Source organism: Cyclopterus lumpus, chromosome 6 (assembly GCF_009769545.1).
Source record: "Cyclopterus lumpus isolate fCycLum1 chromosome 6, fCycLum1.pri, whole genome shotgun sequence".
NCBI classification, from domain to species: domain Eukaryota; kingdom Metazoa; phylum Chordata; class Actinopteri; order Perciformes; family Cyclopteridae; genus Cyclopterus; species Cyclopterus lumpus.
The window spans coordinates 20,396,118-20,417,127 of NC_046971.1; the positions used below are offsets into that span (position 1 = coordinate 20,396,118).

The window sequence follows — 21,010 nt, forward strand, 5'->3', positions numbered from 1 at the left end:
ATATATATATATACATATGTGTGTATATATATATACATATGTATATGTGTATATATATATACATATGTATATATATACATATGTGTGTATATATATCCATATGTATATATATGTGTGTGTATATATATGTATGCATGTATATATATTTATGTATGTGTATATATATATGTATGTATGTATATATATGTATGTATGTATATGTATACATGTATGTATATATATATATACACATACACACACATATGTATGTATATATGTATGTATATATATATATATATATATATGTACATGTATATATATGTGTGTATATATACATATGTGTATATATATATACATATGTGTATATATATACATGTGTATATATACATATGTATATGTATATATACATATGTGTGTGTATATATATATATATGTGTGTATATATATATATACATATGTGTATATATACATATATATATACATATGTATATATATGTGTGTATGTATGTGTATATATATGTGTGTGTATATATATATGTACATACATGTATGTATATATATTTATGTATGTGTGTGTGTGTGTATATATATATATATACGTACACACACACATATGTGTGTATGTATATATGTATATATATGTATGTATATATGTACATATATATACATATATGTATATACATATATTTATATATGTATGTATATATATTTGTATGTATATATATTTATGTATGTGTGTGTATATATATACACACACATGTGTGTATATATATGTGTATATATATGTATGTGTGTATATATGTGTGTGTATGTATGTATATATATGTGTGTATATATATAAATATATGTATATATACATATATGTGTATATATGTATGTGTATATATATGTGTATATATATATATATATATGTGTGTATATATATATATGTGTGTGTGTATGTATGTATGTATATGTACACACACACAACTAAAAATAGGTATAAGCGGAGAGACATTATGTTCAGCAATGTCTTGGATACCGTAGGGCACCCAGCTGTCCTTTTGGTGAAGGAACAATTTTGATAAATAATAGCTGTGTCGACCTATAGTATTGACGTAGCAGCTGTATATATGTATAAAGTATACAAACCTCTTTTAGACGAAAGGGGACAGCAGGGGGCAGATGTAACCTGCCGCATCCGACCCGGAACCTTGATTTAGTTAATCTACTTCTTGGAAATTTTGAAAGAAAAAAATGGTCTAGCGCAGCATTTAAAGTTGTTGCATAATTGTTCTTTCAAAGTAAAAGTGCTCGATTGCTAAAAGAAACACATTTACATGTTTTAAGGTAAAATCTTACGCGGGCACAGCTGAGGGGGAATTAGACGTAATGGAATAAGTAAATAGTGACACTTCAGTTTATAAATTGTTTCCGTATAACATAGATAACATGTCATCATTGATCACGATAACACCCTGGACGAGGTGAGTTGTATTTTGAAAGTTGCAACCGGAAAAGCTTTATCTAAATCTGACTGGCTTGCCTCCTCAAACTCTCGCCTGAACGACTCCAACCAACCCGGAACTTTTAGGTCAACTAATCATTGCTGAGAACTTATCGCAGGGAGTTTCCTCCTGTTCGTGTGAGCAGCGCCACGGTGAGAGAAGACACTCCTGCGGACTGAACTCGTTCCTTCCGAGGGGGAAAGAGACAGTTGCAAATGTTTCTCGCTCCAACTGCGGCGGTTCCTGTGGGACAGTAGCCCTCGACTTGTCTTTTCAAACCAGGTAGGAACACAGGGGAGGAAGCTGTGCAGCTGACTCTCTCACTTCTTTCACAACCGTGTCATGGCTCAATAGTCGTATCGGTTTGAAGTCCTAGCATGCTGGTGCTGTAAATTACATGTATTTCACGTCTAACTAACTAACCTAGTTAGCGTCAAACACGGTTGGGTGCTTCACGTACACAGCGGAGCACATGCCTTTATTGAACTAATTAGCTCACAGTGTTCAGCTGCACACAACACAAGTTACATGTAAGTTATTTGTGCAAAGTAGAGCTATATTATGCTAATGAATAGGACACACACCAATTGTATGTTATATTAATATATGTTTTTCTTTTTCTAAATGCAAAGCAAGCAAGCCATTAAATCTAAAGTTAGTCTTTCTTTGTATTATTCCTCTAGAGAGAGAGAGAGAGAGAGAGAGAGTGAGAGTGAGAGAGAGAGAGTGTGTGTGTGTGTGTGTGTGTGTGTGTGTGTGTGTGTGTGTGTGTGTGTGTGTGTGTGTGTGTGTGTGTGTGTGTGTGTGTGTGTGTGTGTGTGTGTGTGTGTGTGTGTGTGTGTGTGTGTGTGTGTGTGTGTGTGTGTGTGTGTGTGTGTGTGTGTGTGTGTGTGTGTGTGTGTGTGTGTGTGTGTGTGTGTGTGTGTGTGTGTGTGTGTGTGTGTGTGTGTGTGTGTGTGTGTGTGTGTGTCAGGTTAGGAATTTCAGGCAGCTGAGTGCTTCCCCCTTCTCTCTCTCTCTCTCTCTCTCTCTCTCTCTCTCTCTCACACACACACTGGGCTGGTGGCTTTAAGCTTAGTACTGTGCATCAAAGTCCCCATAGAAGAATACGGGCACTGACAGCTGCTGAACATAGTTGAGATTTTAAGTTTCTGTTTATTTCCCATGTACCGTATCTGTCGTAACTTTTCATTACTCTATTGACATTAATACAATAACAATTGGTTATGAACGTGTCATCAGTCTGTTTTAATATTTTACTTTATGCACTGATGGTATTATATTTCTTTCCCCTGAAGAATATATTAACTTAACTTCGACGTGTTAAGTAAAACTGTAAAAACATAACATTCTGATAAAACTTAATAAGACTGTAACTGACAGTTTTATTTATTGAATATGTTTATCTGCCAACTATTTCATTTATGAATCAGTTTACATTTTGGTCTATATGCTCTCTGAAAAATGGCCATTAGTGATGCCTTAAAAATAAGTTGCTTTGTCTAAACCAGTAGTAAAACCAAATATATTGCATTTGATATCATAGAAAACTGAGAAAACAAGCAAATATTCACATTAAAGATTCTGATTTGTTTTTGGCATTGATATAAATTATCAATAACAATTACATAATTTCCAGTGCATGTATTAAGGTGAGTAGCAACTTCCCATCTGTTTGGAACATACAAGTTGCTACCCCCCCCCCCCCCTTCTTAGTTAAAAAAAGTTAATCTAGCTTAAGTTTGTCCTTGGTCTCGTTGTAATGAAGGGGGAATGTCAGTGCATGCTGAGCAGTATTCGGTATCGCAGGAGGCCTGGAGCGTGTACAGACAGGTCATGATGATGTAGACTAATAGCGCTGCCGTCAGCCAGGGAGAACCGAGCTGCCGAGAGCCTCGACTGAATGTTTCTGCTCTCCTCTGACTCGTCTTTATTTATTGCCTTTCTGGACAAAAGTCTACTGACGTGTAACTGGCTACATTGGTGACATTTTGTCCATCATCCCCTTTCCCTGATATAATTATGTGTGATTATCAAATAGTACAACAGCAGAATATCAATAGAATATGAATTGATATCAACGATAATGTGATATGAGATTATCTAGTTCTGATTGTAGTAATATAATAAAATAGTCGCCTTTTTTTTCTTTTTTGTTCAGGAGAATATTCTTAAATGATTGAGATAAATTGATTGTCTCTACCTGCTTGGTAACATCAATAATTGTTTGACAACATTGAAACGTAATCTGAAAGCACAAGCAAAGATATTATTACAAAATTGCCTCATTCAGTTATAAACGTAACCATACAATATTATTAAATATCTATGATTAAATAAACAACAGATGTACAGTTCAGGGAAACCACGGCTCGTCTACAGCCACGCTCAGCATCTCAGTGAGGCTGTACTTAAGCACACTGGTACTCACTAATGTCACAATCGTTTGTTCAGCAGGTGTGTTTTTTATTACAATTGTTTGTAATAACTGTTAGTCATGCAGATCAGCCAAACCCTGTCATTCCCGATGGGTAGCCAAATACAACATTGTAAGATGCAGCTGTTGTAGAAGCCCCACTTTTAACATGGTACGTTTTACTGTGAGGAATTATTTTTAACAAAACAAAGGCACGTCTCCTTTCAGTCTTTGTAGTGCAGCCATAGCAATAATTTGGGTTTCAGCTAATAGACACATGGGTTCAGTTTCCCATTCATCATTTAGTTCAGAAAGATACTCAGCTTAAACTCCACAGACGGTCTTTTTTGTTGCAAAGACATCACATGCTCTTACCCGGTATGTTTGCCCTTGAATTTGCTGACTCATAAGCTGACCTAGAATTCTACATTCACACCCAAATCTCTTAAAGATTAAGGTTGCAAATTCGTGTAGGTATTTGCTAGAGGGAGGTCGACCATATCTAAATGATCCAAAACCAAACCAGACCGGGACTGCAGCCTGCTGTGATCGTTCTGCACATTTTTCTGCTTCGAAGGCCTTCTTTATCAGGAAAGCTGCTGCAAGTGAGCTGAGAAGATCGTAAAGACGTGTGGCAGTTTTGACAGAAGTATTGCTTTGAAACCCGCCATGAACTGCGAGAACTTTTGTTTTTTCTTTTTAGACTGGAGCAATGGTATGTGAACTATCCAAGAGATCGAGAAGAGGGTGGGGTTTATTAATCACACCAAACATAAGCAGGCAGAAGCTCAACCTATTTTCTTTCATCGAGAGCTCATGAATGTAGAGACGAATTGAGATCCAACTGTATTGTTTCAACGTCTGAGAGCCAGGGTGAGACGAAGAAGGACAAGGAAGGGGGAAGGGTCGGAAGCACAACTGCTTCTTCTGTATCCTCTGGGAATGCTGTCTGGAGGCTGGGGAGGAAGTGTGTATGATGTATGTGTGTGTGCTTGTGTGTAAATTGAAAAGGGGAGAAGAAGAAGTGAGCAATCCGTAGTACGTGTTCAGACAGTATTTAGCCCTCTTAGCTGTACTCATTGTACCATAAGTATACAGTGAAAGAGGAACACAGTGCCGTACAACCTCATAGTGAAAATGATAGTTGCATTGACTGCCACAAGTAATTCATGAGGCGACTGGCCTCTTCGGCCCACTTCACGGAGGGACTGCTCTAGGGTTGGTTAGCTTTCACCTGAACGCGTTTAAAAATCCCTAAATGAATACTCAGTTTAACACAACATATACATTAATGAAATTATCAATATTCAGTTGATCACCAGTTTAGAGCTCACATTTTATCCCTGCCACAACATTTCTGTGTGAAATTTGAATCTTGGGACATTCAGATACAATTTCAATCTAATTCTGGTTGTAGTTGTAATTAAATTAAGTTTTCACAAAGCTATCTTTCTTAAAACAGGACTGAATGGCTGTGTATTTAGTTTTTGTTCTGGTTTTATTCGTCTCTACTCTTTATTCTCACGTTCTGGTGCACAATGAGGTCACTGAAACATTTCCCCTTTTCTTTTTTCAGGTTGCCAGCATTAATGGTCATTACATTTTGATTAAGAAATATATTGTAAGAGACGTGATGAGGCACTTCATTATTTCTTTTATTATCAACAGCTAAAGAGTGGTGGAGTTAAGAGGTGCCAACATGCCTCAACAGAAGGACATCGTGAAGATAGCCATCCAGATGCCTGGGGCCTACCCCCAGCTCATACAACTAGACCAGGTAAAACACACACACACACACAATGCCAAATATGCTCCATTTCAAACAGAAAGACCCTTTTGGGTGACTGTGATGTCAGTCAGTGCCTACGGAGAGTGAGTATCTCCACTTCCTTACCAGTGTGGTTAGTGCTGCAGCATGAGATATTAAAAATCTTCATCACTGCCGAAACTGGTGAATATAATAATCGTGATAATCTTTTCAGTCCCTGTCCCTTCTGCTTTTTACTTACCAAACTATGGAGCCCTCGACATGTTCAATATTAGATAAACAAATTGTAATCATATAAGTAGTAATAAATTCCACTGAACTTTGACAGGACTTCCTTTTTTTATTTTTCATTTCACATTTGAAATGTTTTACATACACAGGCCACCTTCCTCTCAAACAAGCTAGCTCAACAACTGCGATTTAGCCTGTTAGCTTCTCGTAGGTACAGCAGCGTAAGTAGCCTTGATAGTCATGATTTTATTCATTGGGAGGTTATGATATGTGTGTTTCATCACACAGCCCTATTTATATTTTGTTGTGTCTATTTATATCATATTTAACCATTTGGGGTTTCATGCTCTGGTTTAGGTTTTTCCGCTTTTACTAAATGAGATTGTGGGGAAGTTTTACATGTGTTTCTCAGAAACTATGGTGAAGTTGCACTTCGGTGCGCAAGACACAAAGCATGAGTAGTCGTTCAAACTGTATCGCAGACAGCAGGGGTGTGCGTCTCACAATCACATACTGTACATCACTTGAGGAGGTTTGAACAGAGTGGGAATAGATTTACTCACTAGCACAGTTGTAAAATGCAATATTACTGAAACTGGAAAGAACTCTTTTAAAGGACACTTTTTTAATCCCCGATACCGGAAATATTATTTTATTGTTATTCTTGTTGAATAGTAATCCTAACTGCAGAACAACCAATACGCATTCTAGTCTGTTCACAACCAATCCCATCAGCCCAGGAGAAACCCCCAACATTTTCTCATTGGTCCAGTTGTTTTCGCTAAACTCATTTGATTGGTTGACCTTCTTGGATACCACTAATTACAGAGCAGCCCGTGGGTCTACCACAGAACCCGAAGACATTTCGATTTGTTGACCGCAGGACTGACCACTAATAGCAGGATTGCTGAGAGCCAGACATGGAAGTAGTCTGGCTTTTATTTACGTTCAAAGAGATCTGGGCACTGAGGGTTGCATAGTTCGGAAAGTGTTGGGAGCTCTTGAATTTCCTTCTCAGCAATCAAGGTTTGCAGCCAGTGAAAATAGTTGTGGTACCGTGATCCCATAACGGCATGGCATTACTGAAGCGTGCATTCAGCTCCTTGACAGAGAAAAATACTTTGATAGTAATACTTTGTTGTTACGACCCACGTGTATGCAGCAGGTGTGAGTTTTTATTTTGATGTCACGTGAATGTATTTGCGTTGGCATGTGTCTGACTACATGCTGTTTTGTTGTGTCTTTGTCCAGAAAAAGCCTCTGTCTGCTGTAATAAAGGAAGTATGTGATGGGTAAGTAGATTTGTTTTGCTGCCTCTACGCTGTCTTTGTGGTAATGTTTGATATCGTTGTCATTGAAGTGTGTGTGTGTGTGTGTGTGTGTGTGTGTGTGTGTGTGTGTGTGTGTGTGTGTGTGTGTGTGTGTGTGTGTGTGTGTGTGTGTGTGTGTGTGTGTGTGTGTGTGTGTGTGTGTGTGTGTGTGTGTGTGTGTGTGTGTGTGTGTGTGTGTGTGTGTGTGTGTGTGTGTGTGTGTGTGTGTGTGTGTGTGTGTGTGTGTGTGTGTGTGTGTGTGTGTGTGTGTGTGTGTGTGTGTGTGTGTGTGTGTGTGTGTGTGTGTGTGTGTGTGTGTGTGTGTGTGTGTGTGTGTGTGTGTGTGTGTGTGTGTGTGTGTGTGTGTGTGTGTGTGTGTGTGTGTGTGTGTGTGTGTGTGTGTGTGTGTGTGTGTGTGTGTGTGTGTGTGTGTGTGTAGCTGGAATCTCCCGGGTCCCGACAACTACGCTCTGCAGTACGCTGATGGAGTGCAGACGTACATCACTGAATCGGTGAGTCACATCAACTGTATGTACGAATCAATACAAATATTTAGGCCCGGTACAAATCTCTGTTTAAGTTGTCAAAGCACGGCAATGAATCTTGGAATCACAATTTTTTGAACACCTCTGTCTGCTTTTGTGTTGTTTCTCTCGAGTTCAGAAATATATCAAATTACTTGATCTAAAACAAATCCCACGTCGCTCAACGCTATTAAAAACGTTTGAAAAAGGACAGGGAGGGAGAGAGAGACAGAGAAAAGCAGCTGGAAGTACACTGGGCATCTTGGTGTCAAGTGACCTTTTGAAAAGGTTGCCTCTGTTTTTTTGTCCGGGGTACTGTGTGTGTGTATAAGTCTTTGTACTGTTTACTGTGTGTGGCTAACTTATTTGTATCCATGCTTGTCTGACCTACTCTACCTTGTGGTCCCTGTGTCACTTTACATGTCAGTGTTTTTTTCAACAGCTTTTAATGTGCGTGTGTTTTTTGTTTTGTAGAATCGTCTGGACATTAAGAACGGCTGCATTCTGCGTCTGACCAAGGCACCGGTGAGTCAGCATCAGCCACGCTGCTCTCTCACCTCCCTCTCCTCACATTCCTCCAGCCCTCGGGCTCTTCACTGTCATGTCGTTATACTGCATGGAGAACATTCACAGAATCAGCTGCCTGACCAGTTCATGGAATAAAGCATTCTTCTTTTACTATTACAAGTAGCTGAGTTTCAAAGGAGTGCAACAATATGATATGAATAATTAGATATTGACAAAATACTTGAGTATGGTGTGCGTGAACATGTGTTGTGTTGTCGCTGGTGAACGCAGGGCCGCTGTGCAGAAGACCTGTACAAGGGTATCCAGAGCTCGGACTCGGGTGTGCGCTGCGATTCGCTGAAGGAACTGGCGAATGTTTCCACAGACGTGACCTTCGCTCAGGAGTTCATCAGTCGAGACGGACATCTCTTATTGGTCAAAATAGTAGAGGACGCTAATGAGTTAGTACTCTGTGTGTGTGTGTGTCCATGGCTGGGGTAGAATGTTGTTCCTCCTCAGATAGATTATCAGTGCTGCTGGGGGGGTGAAGTGGCTCTCACACATGTTGCAGCATATCTTGCTGAGCTAAACATGTATAGACCTATTGGTTTATACCTTTTGAGCAGTTTCTATGATCATATAAAACACTGACAAACTTCACTGGCGCATTGAGAGGCAGCACAGTGAGCTGCATCCTAAGTGCTCTGTCACATGATGGAACTGTTTTAGATTGCATTGTGATAAATACAAGGATTCCACACAAGAAGTCTGTCTGAAAGCTTTTTAGTAGTGTCTGAGTGCATAATATGATATAATATACATGTTCTTTGTATGTGTGTGTCTTCGTCATTCAGGAGTAATGTGATAATGACCCACACACTGACAGGCTTCATGGAACTGATGGATCATGGGATAGTTTCATGGGAGAACCTGTCATCTGTCTTTATCAAGAAGGTGCTGTATCTTGTGCTCTGTCTGTTGCTTTGTCACTGATTTAGTTTTTCTTTGATTGTAGCTGCTCTCTGTCTTACTATTCCTACCTTCTGTCTTCCTTCTCTCCTTGCCTTCCTTTTTCCCGTTCCTCTCAGATTGCTAGCTTTGTCAACGCCAAGCTGACCGATGCATCAATACAGCAGGTGTCATTGGACATCCTAGAGAGCATGGTGCTGAGCAGCCACGGCCTCTTTCTGCAGGTCAAACAGGAAGTCACTATGGAGCGGCTCATCGCTCACCTCCAGGTGTAAGTAACAGATGGATAAGGACTGAATGTTAGAAGCCGATCATAGATTAAATGAAACCTTGATTGAATGCAGCCACACCTGCTGGATATACAAATATTTCCTCTTGTGCTGTGTCCAATGTGTTCCGTCTTCCAGCTTTTGTTTTTTTTGTACATTGGTTCTTAGTCATAGAATCTGAAGGCAACGTATTCAGTTTCTACTGTTACAAATCTGTGGGGCAACATGGTGGTGCAGTGATAAGCGGCAGACTGGTCTCTGTAACGGGAAGTTTTTAAATATGTCAAAATACTGGTGCAGACAATACCATTGTCTCTGCTGTTTCTCACACGAGAATTTAATGATTAGACTGAATGTATTGATGTGGGAATTGAAACCTGTAAAAACATCCTTTAGTCTCAACCTGTTTTCCTTCCTAAACACACCTTTTCATGCAGCAGTGGAACGTCTAAATTATATGTTTGTCTAATTTTTGCTTTTCTCCTCTCTGACCACGTTCAGGACGAACCAGCAGATACAGACCAAAGCTATGGCCCTACTTATGGCACTACTACAAACTGCCGGGGACTCAGACAGACAGGTGCTGCTGCAGTCGGCTTCTTACTTTCTAATGCACTTTCATCAACTTCCTCTTGTCATAGCTATTCAAACGTCCAAGCATGCAGACATATTGCAGACATATTGGGTTAGTTTACTTCCTGAATGTCTGTAACTTACAGACAGTTGTGGTTGCAGCTGTTAATCCGGAACTTAGTTGCAATTCTTTTCCTGTTCAATCATCATAACTCTTTACAATGTCACATTTGTGTCGTGATGGGAATCTTCTGTAACCAAGACTGAAAGTGTTATGCATGTTAAGGCCATTATTATACACACGAGTCAGAATCCTGCGGACGTCACTTCTTAAGGACAGCTGGAAAGGACCCATCTATAAGTCAAGGCTTTCTCCCCCACTGTGCAGTTCCTGGTCCTCTTATTGTACGGAAACAGTTCTCTCATTCAGCCCTCTGTCTCCCTTTCACTCAGACTCTCTTTGTTACTGACACACAGACTCGCACTTCCTCACTTTAACAGAAAGTCAACAAATCCACCCTTCTTATCAGCAAATAAGCCCGGAACAAAACGAGGCTGGGCTGGAGATGCGTGTACCAGCAAGTTATGGTTTTGTCACAGAGGTCAAAGTCCCACACACTAATCAGTAACAACACTATATTGCCACCCCTTGTTTGAAACATGGCATTGCAGCCCAGCAACACATTTTAGTCATGCTCCCTTGTTCCTTGTCTTCTGTTTTCCAGGATATTTTTGCATTCCTGAGTAAGAGGAATCTCCGGCAGTACATTTATAAAGTAAATGGTCTCTTTATTTACATTCACATTTCACATAGTTTTCTATATCTCAGTGATAACATGATAAAATAAGACCTTGTTGTTGTGCAGAGGAATGTAAGTAAATCAACATCTCTGGCCTATTGAAGAAATGTGTGTTTTTGTTGCAGAACATCATCCATAGTTCTGGTTCAGTCCAGGACGAGATGGCCCACTACCTCTATGTTCTACAGTCCGTTACCTTAAATCACCTGGAGGCCCGCATGAGGACTCCTATGGACTGCTACAGCCAGGTGAGCGACAACATGAAGAGTCAAACTCAGTCTGGAAACATCTGCTGCTGCTGCCGTTTGTTTTTCTGACCCGCTTCACACATTTTGTATTCATTTAGCCTGCGCACACACTCTTAAGGATTTATCAGCTGGTCTACCTTAAATTGTTAATGGCTAAAATGCAATAATTCCTGAACGGAAATGTAATCGGCTGCTCCTTGTTCCAAAGCCAGTTTGTACATTTTCCTGATAAATCTCAAAATCTTTCATCTTAATAAATTATAGACAAATGTATAACATTCTTAGTTTTAATTATCAGATAAACCAGATTAAGAGTGCCTGCATGACAGTGACTACATAGAGATTTGCACTCAACGTCCATCTCCGGAAGGTAAACATCCAAGTTGTATCTGCCTCTCCCCTGTAGGAGCAGAGAGATACCCTTCACAATTTGCGGCAGGCAGCATTTGAGAACGAGAGTGAGAACAGTCTGAGCAACGAGAGACGACGCTCGCTCTGCGCCAAAGAGTTCAAGAAGTTGGGCTTCTCTGTGAGTGACCGCTGCCAGAAGTTATTCTGGGATGTTTCTATTCACTTTCATCATTATAGTTAAAGTACTTTCAACTTCATATCACTGTGATTAATATAGGTTTTTGTCCTCATTTTAGAACAATAGTAACCCTGGTCAGGACTTGGTGCGAACGCCTCCTGGTCTTCTAGCTTTGGACACCATGTTTTATTTTGCTGCACGCTATCCTGATGCCTACAGCAGGGTAAGCATGATTTATCTGCTTGTAATCTTACAAGTCATTTAGAATTATCTGGTACAAAAAAGCATTTCTCAAAACACTTTCTGTATTTGTCATAGCCAGCCAGCATCGTGCTAACCTCCTTGAGCAGTCCATCATTAACTTCAGCTGTCCTGTATTTGAAATGAAAAATAAATCCCTCCATGAAAGATACATTTTGACTACCTGATCTCATGTTTCAGTTGCCTAATGCATAAAAATATAACAAATGTTATATAACTGTTGTAAAATAGCCTTTTGTCGGTGTGAGTTTTATGACAGTGACCAACTCAAACTTAATTTGTAATGTTAACAATAGAGTGTTAAAATACTTCCGTCTCCCAGTTTGTCCTGGAGAACAGCAGCAGGGAAGACAAACATGAGTGTCCATTTGCCAGAAGCAGCATCCAGCTCACACTCATCCTGTGTGAAATCCTTCGTATCGGCGAGCCCCGTAAGTTGCCCTCGTCAGCTGACAACCTTGTATTGTTTTTCTTTTGTGCTCCGACTGATCTGTTCCTTCCTCTGTTAACAGCCTCAGAGACGGGATCTGACTACCATCCCGTCTTCTTCAGTCAGGATCGACTGATGGAGGAGCTCTTCTGTGTTTGCATTCAGCTGCTCAACAAGACCTGGAAGGAGATGAGAGCCACACAGGAGGACTTTGACAAGGTACAGTAGCATGCTTGTCTTTATAGGGTCGAGCAAGAACAATTGTGCCACACAGTTCTAGCTTCAAACGTAACCAGCTTTTTTTCACTTGAATACAATGGTTCAACCTTTCAGGAAATGCATTCAGAGTTTGATGAAAAGATCAATACTGTTCTCATGTCTGTACGGTGTATATGAAGCTTGAGCCAGCAGCTGCTTAGCTTAGCAGTACTAAGTCTCTGACTTTTGCACAGAGCCAGGCTAGGCTCCCTGTTTCCAGTCTTTGTGCTAAGCTAAGCTAACTGGCTGCTGGCTCAAGCTTCACATTTTAACAAAGAACCATGAGAGGGTAACTGATCTTCTCACGTAACTCAGTGAAAACATATTACACCATATCTTGAAGGATTCCATGTAATTGTAAGGTTTGAAAAACAAAGATGAAAAGATCCACCATCTCAACCCCGATATAGTTACGATAATACGGATATTTACAGTTTTGAGGCACATCTCGGTTCATACTGTAAATGCTCTGAAAGGGTGCGCTGCATGCCTGTTGTACAAAGGTTTTCAAACTAATTCAAATTTGACAGGTCAAGCTTCTCCAAACACAGTTCAGATTTTGTGAGAGCCTTTTAGAAGAGGTTGTTTTTATGGTGGATTTGTGTCATTTTGTACTTTTGTGACTCTGTTGAGGGGCATTCTTATGCTAACCATCCCTGAAGCCCGCCCACACAGAAAGAGTTGAGCCTGCATTGTGACCGTACAGCCACAATGTAGAACTTGTACGATGGCGATAGGTTGAGCCAAGCCTTCAGCATCGAGGTCTTGTCTGGGAGAAATATTGAGAATCCAGCCGTCCTAAAAAGAAGAGAGGTAGAGCTTTTATCCTGAATCGCATTTCAACACCACACACACAACCGAAGGCATCAACAGTGCTCTCCTGCTAGTCATGAAACCCTGTGACCCTGTGACCTTTCGGGAGCAAGGCCAGTGTGCTGAGCGCCAACCCAGCCGACTGGCCTTTTGTTTTTGACCACACACCCCTACCCAGGGTGCTTTGGGGCAAAGACAAAGGGGCATTAGGTGGACAAAGAGAAGCGTGGTGGGCGAAAGAAACAGAGGGAGAAGGAAACAAGAAAAACAAAGCGCTCAGGGCATGAGCAGTAATTACACAACAACAGAGGGAACATAAAATCTCTGGAAACAATGTGAGAGGGGAAGAATGAAAGGGTTGGACTGGAGGGAGCGGAGTGGAATAGAAACCAAAGAATAAGAGAGGTGGTTGTGGTATATGTAATATCACAAGTTTATGTTTCGTTAGCTGTTAATTATAAGTATTGTTGTTTGTGTGAGTAAGACTGTGCCACAAACAAAGACGCAATCCTTCAATTAAATCACATTAATATATTTGCTTAGCTCTACATACCCCCTGTGATAACGGTCATCCTCCACACTCACACACACACACACACACACACATACACACACACACACACACATTTGGCATACATGCACATGCTGCAGGGTTTTAGGGAGCAGTGACCATCATCGCTCCTATTGGCCAGTTTAGCTAAATGAAAGAGTGGCTGGGCGGGGGATGTGGGTAGGAGGGGTGTTTGCATATGTGTGAGAGTATCAGGGTGTCTGTTTACAAAACACCCACAGGCCTGCACCGCTCCTGTCATGTAGGTGATCTCTGTCTCTCTCCCTCACTTTCACCGCTCGTCACCCCCGTCACTTATCTCGGGTGCAATTCAAAGTTGGGATTGAAGTATAGTCCGCACTGAAGGAAGAAAGATGGAGGTAAGGTTGTTTTTTGGTATTGTTTGCTGGTTGGAAAGCAAGAGGATTTCATTGGGACGTCGATATCAAATGTTATAGTCAAATCTTTCGTCCACACCCCAAGCCTAAACTCTTAAACAGGTGAGACTTAAGAACAAGTGATGTATACCAGGAGAGTCCAGATGACCCAACAGTGTGAAGCAGCTGTCTCAGGTTTGTGTCATGTGAAGGTTGCGGGACAGTGAGGTTATTTTGGCTCAGGCAGCTTGAGCAGGGAGTCACAGGGTGAAACTCGAGTCGCTTGTTTTGTGTCCCTGAATGTTCACACAATATAAAATGGATTTGGATGGTGGAAGTGGATTCCACCATCTGTACTTGCAATGCTGCCAGACGGATAGACTCGGCCATTCTCTCCGGTCGTAAACAGTTGGGTCACATTTAATGTTTGTGAATTGCTTGTAACCTAATGCTCTGCTGTACAGTAGGACATGCGTGTGGAGAGAAGTCTGGACACAGCGGCACTGAATGGGTCATTTTACACTTTAGTCACTAATTGATCACGATCCGTCGAATTGGGTGTGAACAGAAATGATCTAGGTCAGCAGAGTGTGTCGGATAAAGTGAGATCAGGACGAATAGTGCTGGAGTCAGCTTCCTCTCTGTAGCACTATAGATTTCTATATAGATTTTCACTATTTACAATTGAGGCACGTATAATAAAGGTAGATATAGATATATACACTGTTTGACCAACTGCCCTGAGCTTTGTTTCAGGGTACCTAGGGTCAACCCCTGTCCCTCTGTGTGAGCTTCAGTTTCAAGTCATGCAGAATAAACACCCACACACAATCACATGGGTATGTCAGTGCTGCAGCATGTTAATCTGGGGGAATATACAAACGTGTTTCTTACATTAAATGTGTTAAAATGTTCAAACCCAGTTACTGTTCAGTGAAATAAACACCCAGTTTTTCCATTATTGATTTACTAACTGAGCATGGTTGGTATGAGGGTGTTGGGTGGATGTTTAATTCAGTTTCAATTCAGTTTATTTTGTATAGCCCAAAATTACAAATTACAAATTTGCCTCAGAGGGCTTTATGTTGCAGATAATTGGGTTAATAAAGAGTGCACTGATCAATGGCTGCCCCCCTGTGTGGGTCAGAGAGCTAGATATTGGGTCATGTGATTCGATCGCAGCAGAATGTCCTTCACTTTCAACTGATAATAGAAGTAGGCGTGAAAATATATGTATCGATGGAGGATAGGGGTGTTGCTTAGAAAAGAAATACTGAATAAAAGAGTGGAGGAGAGGAAAAAGGAAGTACTCTTCTTAAATCAACACCCAGCAGGATGTCTGTGTTCTGTAGAGTAAACAGAGGAAATGTATTCATGTGGATTTTAAAGGTAAAAGGCAATAGTTTTATATGGTCACCCAAAGTGTCTTATATAAATTACTCAAATGTATATTAGGCGTTTCCTGTATTGCTGTGATTTGGTTGGTAGGAGGTAATTCTTCATTTCTTGGTCCCAGCTTTGTCCTTGCTGTAGTTGAACACAGAAGTTCACTAGAACTTCTGCTTTGTGAACATGGAAGTTAATTATTCATGCAAACGGCATCTATGATGAAATCAATTGGGACTTCTTCAACAACATCCCACAGCCTTCATCAATGAATGGTGATGAAAACTGTGACTCGTGGTTGAAAGCTCTGAAAAAGATAGTAAGTGAAACTTTGAGTATTTTGTCACAAATTCTCTGTGTGGAAAAAAGGCAAAGCAATACAATTCCAAATAGAATAGAGGAAGAAACATGATGGCCCTCCACACCCTCATCGTCTGCATTTCTACATACAGAAGCTCTCTTTTTTTAAGGCCACTACAACCCAATGGAATCTCTGAAACAAGGGGAGTTGTGTTTGGGGGAGAGCTGCAGAGGACACAGCCCATATGAACACAAAACCAGTAAACTAAAATTCAAATTGCCTGCACTTATCACTCATCCCTCTCCGCTATCAAATGAGGCAGCACACAGTTATCCAGCCGACATGTGATGGCCCAGTGTCTGACCTCTCTGTCTCCATGTCTCCATCCCCAGGTGATGCAGGTGGTGAGGGAGCAGATCACCAGGACGTTGTCCAGTAAGCCAACCTCCCTGGAGCTCTTCAAGAACAAAGTCAACGCCCTCAACTACGGCGAGATCCTCAAACTGCGGCAGACGGAACGGCTGCACCAAGAAGAGACTCTTGCTCCACCCGTACTGTGAGTAGCAGAATGTCTTTGATGAAACAATTTACATGTGCACCTTTTTTTTGCTTGCGTTGTTTTGGCTGCATGGCAGAAAATGTCAGATTAGATCAGCCTTTGTATATTTTGGTTTTAATGGTCTTTTGATGCAGAGTTTGTGTCTTATATGGATTTCTTGCAGCTATTTTGGTTCCAAGGTCCGAGAGAATAATGACAATTAACGGGTTCAAATTCTTGTCATTTGAGAGGATGCTAATGTCATGTGACGAAGCATTTTGTTGAGCGTGTGTGTGATCTTCTTTCCAGTGAGCTCAAAGAGCGCCTGAAGCCAGAGCTGCTTGAGTTGATCCGCCAGCAGAGACTCAACAGGCTGTGTCAAGGAACAATGTTCAGGAAGATTAGCAGCCGACGCAGACAGGGTGAGAAAGAGAGCGTGCGCACACACTTGCACGCACACACACACACACACACACACACACACACACCCTTAACATAGTCGACTGTGTCCTGTTTCTCAAATATCTCTGATTGTCTGTTTTAGATAAATTGTGGTACTGCCGCTTGTCCCCTAATCACAAAATGCTTCACTACGGAGATGCGGAAGAAGACACTGACAATCCCACAGTTGAAACACTGCAAAAGAAGAGTGAGTTGAAGCTTGCCTGTCTGTATTTAGATGATACAAATTATTATGATTTATTTATTTTAATTTAATTAACTTGACCTTCTCTTTTTATCACTCTTTTTTTCCTCATGCAGTTCCAGTAGCAGATATCAAAGGCTTGCTGACGGGAAAAGACTGTCCCCACATGAAGGAGAACAAGGGCAAACATAACAAGGTCAGCAGCACTCCTTGGCTTCATATAAGAAACTTTATTGTCCCGCATTGGGCTCCAAGACAAATGCTCATGCTCATTATGCTCACATCTCACTGTGTTTGTATGCGTGTTCCTCGACATGTCTCCCATTGCAGGAGGTGCTGGACTCGGCATTTAGCATCACATATGATGTCGAAGAGGCCAGCCTGAACTTTATTGCCCCTTCCAGAACAGATGTGAGTCTCTGAACATTTTCCTCTTCATCAAAGTTTCTTCTTTTCTGTGTGCATTATAATGTAGAGTAAAATTATAAACGGTATACTCACTGGCTTCCCCTCTCTGACAGTTCTGCCTGTGGACAGATGGACTGAGCGTTCTTCTGGGCCGGGAGATGAGTAGTGAATCTATGCGCAGCGAGCTGGAAATCCTGCTCTCTATGGAGATTAAGCTCCGCCTCCTGGACCTTGAGAACGTTCCCATCCCCGACATTGCACCGGTCGTCCCCAAACCGCCGAGCAACTACAACTTCTGCTACGACTTCAGCCAGACTGAGCAGTAGTGTGTGCATTCGCTGCAGTGCAACTAGGACGCGTGAATGTGTAAATATGTGTACTTGTGTCTGAAATAAGTGGGGTGTGTGTGTGTTGAGATTTGACCCGTGCATCCATGCACTTATTCCTATAACACCGATTTAATTCTAAATATATCTTAACTAAACTATGTATGGTACATTGTGTGTGTGTGTGTGTGTGTGTGTGCGCGTGTGTGTGTGTGTGTGTGTGTGAGGTTGGTTTTTACTGGTCGAGGCAATTGATGCTTTGACCTTTGTCTTAAATGTGCTAGTTGCGTTCATTTGTCAAATTCTTGTATTTTATTTTTAAATGGGCATTACCTAGAACACAGTGCTTTCTCAAGATATGGTACCTGTCATTCATGTCCAACATATGAAAAGACAAATACAGTTTATTTTTCATGTTGGACAGTATTTAGCTTAAATATTCCTAATACAGGTACTGGCCTTGGTACGGATCCCAGTGGCTCAGGATGATTACTATGGAGCCCTGTGCGACTTTTATTTCTATTATAGTGACGGAGATCTACACTAGATGCCAAGCTGACCTTTATTTTTTAACAATAGGAAACTGTACCTTCAACAGTTTAAGTATGACAATTGTTATATCCAACTAGACATCATCTCTGTATATGTGTCTTATGACACAGTATGCAATCAGTGGTCTTTCTCAACTGTCTTGGATCTGATTCTGAAATTGTAGTCGATTTTATACCATGTACAATATTATGATAATGATGAAAATGTGATGGAGGCAACATGCTCAGTCACAGTTTGCTACACGCTGACTCACAAAGCACTCGATGGTGACACTCAAAGCAGCTCCGTAATAACTGACAGGTCTACAGGATGTCACGTGGTGTGTTTTTGGCACAAGGTTACTTCTGCATTCCTGACATGCAACTTTCTGTAAGAATATCCACTTTGAATTGAACACTTTGGGTGACTTCACAATAATAAACAGTTTGATGTATACTGAGAGAAGAAACAAGCACATGTGTGTTTTGTTTGTGGCACAGCAATCTGCTTTTTCATCCTTTGATTTTTAAAGAGGTAAAGAGGACTTGGAGGGCAGAAATATGTCAAATTTCACACTCAATCAAGTAAATTTAGCATAAGGGAGGTGCTGTATGACTTTTGGAATCTCCATTTTATAGGTTGTATTGCCCCATTAATATTTTTGGTAAAAGGACTGGGTGGCCTATAATCTGTAAAATATAACTATCAATGCCATTTTAGGCATACATAACCTTTCAGTGCCACCTTAGGACCCGTTATCACCATTTAACAAGTGAAAAACTTTTATTTTATGGGTTGTATTGACCCGGTAAAAAGGACTACAATGAGCCATAATGTTGGGCACAGATCAGGTAAAATAATGCAAAACAAATCATTGTGCCACATTCATAAACCATTATAATTATGGTTTAGTTTACCAATTACAAACAAGGATATCAGAGATACGAAACACATTATCGTAAACAATAGTATTGCCTATATAACATATATGCCCATTACTAAACTGAAAACACATGTTTGGCCACAATTGTGATTTATAATGGTTCCAGTAATCTTTAAAGATTCTCAAAGACGTACTTTTTCTATTACATGTGTATTTGCACATCATGACTCTTTGATCCATAGAAGCTGCTGTTGACTATAAACTGGGTGATACATCGTTAACAGATTGCAGATCCTCTTTGGCGGTTAGTCATAAGGACTTCTGTAATATTATTACTTTAAATAAAAATAATTTCCGGTTCATTCACACTGCTTGACTTCTGCCAGTGCACCACCAGAAAGAAAAAAACACTATCACTAACTATTATAATCCAAAGTGATATCCACTGCATATGAATGGGCCTGGAGCAGGGCTCCACAGTAGCTCATGGACGTTGCGATGATATACGGAAACCATATTGTTGCCTCAGATGGGCAGTGTCATGCACCACATTCTTGACTGGCAGATTGAGCAAAAGCTCATCCATACAGGTATGAGGGCGAAAACACAATGGCAAACAACAATATAGTAGCCCTTGATAATAAAAAGCAAAGGGGCTGAAAACACTACTATGTCTGTGCTCGGATTACCCGCTATGAAACAACAATCTAGTCGCACTTCTGCGGTTATTTTGGTGAAATTAATGCAAAGGTAGTGTAGTCATAAGTGCATTACTCTACACAGAGTAATATTGTAAAGTAACTGTTCAAACGCATTACAATGTTCCACACGGCAACTGCATCGTTGCAGGCGCAGAGATACCAAGTGATAAGAAAGTCATTATGCTTTTGGCTCACGAGCCTCGTTAGAAGCGACAACCAGAATGCAGATAGTTTTACACACGAGATAAATAAAACATTCATTTTGGACCAATCGCATTTTAAAATCATTCATTCATAATTTCATGATAGAATTTGTATGATTTGTATTCATTTTTTATTATAATTTTTTTTTGTATTGCTGTGTTTCAGTCGGCCTCATGGACCCAGATCAGCAACAGGTGTCGATGAAAACGAGGGAAAAACTTCCCATGAACTTTTAGGACAACCTAAAGAACGTGGGAAGAAACTCGGGAAAGGCCGTCCGAAGAGAGATCGCCTCTCCTCGGACGGCTGGGCGTGTTTAAATGTTGGCTGGTTGTGTGGTTGGGGAGAGGATGGTCACTCCTTTGGCGTATCCGAGTGATCCCGGAGAGAATAGTGTCTCTCACCGATATCGGAATAGGCCTTCGGTCTTTTATCTCACCTCGTAGTTTGATCGTTAAGGTTTTTTCTCAAGGGTGTTTTACAGCTAATGCTCCAGGATGTCACTCTTATCAAGTGAGTGTGTACAGCGTCTGTACTTTCTCACTACCCATTTTATACACTCACATTTTAGACACACTGCAAAGTGTTCACCCAGGGTCCTTACCTTAAGTTCCTCTGGTAGCGTCTGTCGTCACCTCAGTAAGGTGTTTAAGGGGAAGAAGGTTAGACTGCGCTAAAGAACTAGAGTCTTTAGTTTTAGTCCCAGTTCCTTACTGAAAGGTAAGGCTGTGGTTTTTATTAAAGTTAGTAAAATCTCAATTCTCTCCTTTGTGTCACACCTACATAA

The 21,010-nt window shown here is 40.7% G+C and overlaps 1 protein-coding gene across 1 annotated transcript; it reads left to right on the forward strand.

The window, feature by feature from the left end:
• The first annotated feature begins 1,504 nt into the window (after nucleotides 1-1,504).
• Nucleotides 1,505-18,911, forward strand: elmo3 (engulfment and cell motility 3). Its single transcript, XM_034534929.1, has 21 exons — nucleotides 1,505-1,748; nucleotides 5,551-5,659; nucleotides 7,133-7,173; nucleotides 7,631-7,703; nucleotides 8,190-8,240; nucleotides 8,514-8,683; nucleotides 9,077-9,176; nucleotides 9,311-9,462; nucleotides 9,962-10,040; nucleotides 10,759-10,809; nucleotides 10,959-11,081; nucleotides 11,488-11,610; nucleotides 11,729-11,833; nucleotides 12,194-12,302; nucleotides 12,384-12,520; nucleotides 16,379-16,542; nucleotides 16,834-16,946; nucleotides 17,069-17,173; nucleotides 17,287-17,366; nucleotides 17,501-17,581; nucleotides 17,692-18,911. The coding sequence occupies exons 2-21, from the start codon at nucleotides 5,582-5,584 to the stop codon at nucleotides 17,902-17,904; spliced, it is 2,148 nt and encodes a 715-aa protein (XP_034390820.1). The 5' UTR covers nucleotides 1,505-1,748; nucleotides 5,551-5,581; the 3' UTR covers nucleotides 17,905-18,911.
• The last annotated feature ends 2,099 nt before the right edge of the window (nucleotides 18,912-21,010 follow it).